The sequence below is a fragment of the Apteryx rowi genome, unplaced genomic scaffold (assembly GCF_003343035.1).
Source record: "Apteryx rowi isolate R43461 unplaced genomic scaffold, aptRow1 scaffold_354, whole genome shotgun sequence".
NCBI lineage: Eukaryota > Metazoa > Chordata > Aves > Apterygiformes > Apterygidae > Apteryx > Apteryx rowi.
The window spans coordinates 284,829-288,858 of NW_020450019.1; the positions used below are offsets into that span (position 1 = coordinate 284,829).

Consider the following 4,030-nt stretch of genomic DNA (forward strand, 5'->3'; position numbering starts at 1 on the left):
AGGGGGGAGCTCCCCGGGCCCCCGACGCGCCCCCCGGTCCGTACCCAGCAGCAGCGGTGGCGTCAGGCGGCAGCGGGGCGGCTGGCGGGGGCTCCGCGCTGCTCCCGGCGAGGCGCCCGGGGCCGGCAGCACCCGGTGGGGAAGCATGGCCGTGGCCGGCCGGAGGAGCGGGCGCCCCGAGCCCGCTCGCAGCAAGCTGCTGGGATCTGCGCGACAAACACATGCGCCTCATCGCACACGCTTAAGCCAAATTAAATACGGTTTTACTAATCACTCGGCATTTAAAGCAACACGCCGTCTCTGTCAAGTTAAATCTAAGGAGACGCATCGAGTCGCATTAGCTGCTTATGTTAATTAAATGCAGACTCGGTTCATTATTAAACATGTATGCATCGCGAGAGGTGCACTGCTACCGACCTGGCTGCACGGGCACCGACCTCCGGGAAGCGGGCGCGTGGGCACCGGTGGGCGCTGAGCCCGGGGCCGGAGCGGCAGTGACGGCGGCGCAGGGACGCGGCAGCACTGAGCCCCGCACTCGCCCCGCGCCGGGTCCCGCTGCTGAGCTAGCGAGGGGCGAGCGCCGGCGTGCCGATGCCGGCGGCTCTGCCGCTGTCTCCACGGCTGCCGAGCGCGGCCCCGGCTCCTTTGCTGGGGGCCATCGCCTGCTCCCGGCTCTGAGCTGGGATGCTCACATCCTCTCCCTGCTCCGGGAGCTTCCCCCCGCCCAGCTTTATCCCTTGGCGCGGCGCACGTCTGCCGCTCCTGCTCTCTTTTGCTGGCTCGGGCGTTTCAAAGCTCCCCATGTGTCTCTGGGGTTTTTTTTGTTTTTTTTTCCCCTTCTTGAAATGTCACTGTGCCCCCTCAAACAGATCACATGGGCCGGGCGCCAGCCGCCACTGCACATCCCCGCGCCTGCTCTGCTCCACGCCCGCGGCCACCACGGCGCCCGGCTCCCCGTGTGCCGGGCCGGCTGCCGCGGGACGCTGCGCGGCGGGGCGGCTTCCTGCCCGAGCCGGCTGCCGTTCCGGCTTTCCCAGCCAGCATTCGGGGGACGGCGGTTCCTCCTCTCCCTGCCGGCACCTCTCCAGCTCCCATCCCTCCTTCCCTCCTCCCTGAGGTCCCCCCGGCCGGAACCAAGGAAGAGTCGAGCGCTGAATTTTCTACCTGCCAAAAGTATTCAATATCCAGCTGAAAAAACCCTGTGGCCTCAGCATCTCTCTGAAAAACCCAATTTGCACAGAGTTAAGACCCACCAAAGGGCACTTTGCTGATCGGCTCCACGGAAGCCTGTGCAATAGGCTGGTTTCGCGGGAAACTGCTCGCCTGCCCGTGGCGCTCGGCTCCGGCGCCCGCCCGTTCCCGCGCCCACTCCGCCTCCGTCTCAGTCTTCCCTCTTTTCTGCTCCCTTTTGCGGCATCGGAGACAGGGCAAGAGGGGAGAGAGGCGGCAGCGTGGAGCTCCCGGCCCTGCATCCTTGCCAGGGACTTGAATGCAGGTGGGAGGCGAGGAGACATGACCAAGGGCAAGCGGCAGGTCAGTGGCAGGGCTGGGACGTGTGCTCAGCCCTCCGGCACCGGAGAGGCAGCAGGTGCGAACCGTCCTAGCCCTGCTTTAACCCTCGCCGCAGAGGAGCTGATCAGGGAGACGCTCTCATCTCTGCCGGGGGCCGAAGCCAGAGGTTTGGGGGCCCAAGGAGGGTTTAGCGATGGGAGGATGCCAAGCTGGAAAAGCCAACGCGATTGCTGCCGGCAGTGACTAATCGTTCCTCCTGCTGATGCCTAAAACCTGGCTCCCTCCAGCAACCCTGGCCACCGCCGCGATGCGGAGGGCGAGAGCATGGGGTGACCTTTCAATTCCGATCGCTCTGCCGAGGAGGAGTAAATAATCATCGCTGCATCATTGCCGTTTGAGCACCGCTCTGGAGGGCCTGCCTGCAAACCCACTGCCGGCTCCTCCGGTGCTCTCCCCGTTTCCGATGCCCTGGCGGTGCCGGGGAAGCGACACTTCGCCCTCGCCAGCCCTGCGACCCGCTCAGCCGAGGAGCTACATGCCGACAGCACAAATCCCGGTGGGAAGCTGGTAAAAGCCGCTAAGACGTCAGGGCAACATTCCTGCATTTACACCTGCGGTGCCGGACACGGTTTTGCTCTCCGCGTCCGCCCAAAGAGCCTCTCCAGCAGCACCGTGCCACCGGCCGCACGGGGGGGAGCCCTGGTCCGGGCATCACGTCCCTCCGCGGGGCGAGCCGGTTCTCCTGTGCCACCTCTCCCCGTCCCCATTGAATCCGTGAGCCCTTCGGAGGCGAGAATACTTCTCCCAGTGTCCCTGCACGGCACAATGAAGCCAGGCTCCGGCGCGGCGCCACGGCTCACCATGGCCTGGCGAACACTGACCCAGTCATCCGCCGGCACTGCAGCCGCTTTCACGCTCGGCTCGGACACAGTAGCTCCATTATATGCCGTTAAAATGACCCGATACGGGGGGCTAATCGAGCGCCGCACCGCTGGGGCGGGCGACGCCATTCGGGAGCACGCAGCGAAGCGGAGCTCCCGTGCTCCAGGACCTGCCGCGTCCGGCAGTGCAGGATTCCCCAACCCCTGGGTCCTGCAAAAAGTGCCCCAGAGAAGGAGGGTTTTGCTGCAGCGCCCGCCCGAGCGCGCCAGGGCGCAGAGAGGCCCTTTCCACCACGGTGGCCTGCGGTTGCACTGTACGGCACAAGCACCTGCGACTATCGGAAACAGGCAGGAAGCCAGAATACACAAAAAAAGAAAAAAAAAGTCCATCGGAGACCTCTTGGCATCACATGGCTAAATGCATTTCCACGGTTGAAGGGCAGGGGAGCGTGATTTCTTATTAAACTCAGCCAGCTGATGGCTGATAAGCTCTCGGGTAATAAATACTCCTTAAACCCGGGCAAGGAGGTGGTGGTGTCACGCTGGCTCCGGAGACATGGAGGCTCTTGGAGGAGCGGAGGGAAGGGCCCCGGGCAGCAGAGGCGGCAGGGCTAAGCCGCCGCTGCGAGGCGCTGGGACGGAGGCAACATCTGGCCGGGGCCGTCGCAAGCCACCGCATGCCCCGGCCGGCACCCGGCACCCGGCGGCACGTGCTCGGCACGCGGCCCCCGCTCCGCTCCGCTCCCTTCGCTGGCGGCGTCATCCGGGCGGCACCTGCTGCCGCGGCGCGGCCCCGAGCTGCCGAGGCGACGCGTGCCGTGCCCGGCCCGGCGCCGGCGCCAGCAGCAGCAGCACGGCTCCCAGCCCGCGCCGCGGCAGCGGGCCAAGCCCCGTCGCGCTCGCTTTTCCTTTGCTCACTTGCCGAGCGGAGACGCGGGGAAGCAGCTGCTTCTGCTTCTGGCGCCGCGGAGCATCGGAGCGCGCCGCAGATGCCCCCTTCTTGCGTTAAAAATAGCTTTTCTGTGCTTACTGGCTCTGCCAGACTCCCCCAAGCCAATCTGCTCCGGGACGGCAGTCCCAGGATGCGCTGGGATGGACTCCGGAGCATCCGCCTGCCCAGAGACAGGGATGCTTCCTCCGTCCTGCCGCTGCTGTCCCAATCCTGCAGCAGCAGTGGGCCGGGGGCAAACGCTAGCCGACGCGACCCGCCGCCTTTCGGAGGTGACGGAGGGGCCGATGAACGGGGAGACAGAAGTACCCAGGCTCCCATGGGCCAGAGAAAAGGAAAAACGGGGAATATTGCCTGGAAGAGAGGGAGTTGCAAAGGTCGTGTTTGCCCACGTCCAGAAGGAGGATAGCAATAGTTTTAGGATAAAAGCAAAGCGGTACCTTGCCCCAAACCCTCCCCGCGGAGCAGCACCGGTGTGGGCCAGCCGTCCGGGAGAGCCCCAGCGCCCCTCCGGATGGGGCATCCGGAGGTGGCACCGTGGCCGTCAGGGAGGGGGCCGGGGCGTTTCGGCCGCGCGGCCCCCGAGCTGCTCCGGCGTTAAAGAATGCCCTCGTTTCCCCTGATTTAAATCAAAGCGCTGTTAGCTACAGTGCTATTACCTCTGCCGAAAACGGTAACTAAATGGCAT

At 65.2% G+C, this 4,030-nt stretch overlaps 1 protein-coding gene across 1 annotated transcript in view; it reads right to left on the reverse strand.

Moving 5' to 3' along the window:
• Window positions 1-2,522, reverse strand: part of SRCIN1 (SRC kinase signaling inhibitor 1) — a 64,203-nt gene extending 61,681 nt beyond the window's left edge. The window contains exon 1 of the mRNA XM_026072931.1: window positions 2,373-2,522. Coding sequence (XP_025928716.1) covers window positions 2,373-2,522 — 150 coding nt within the window. The remainder of the gene's footprint in view (window positions 1-2,372) is intronic.
• Between the last annotated feature and the right edge of the window lie 1,508 nt (window positions 2,523-4,030).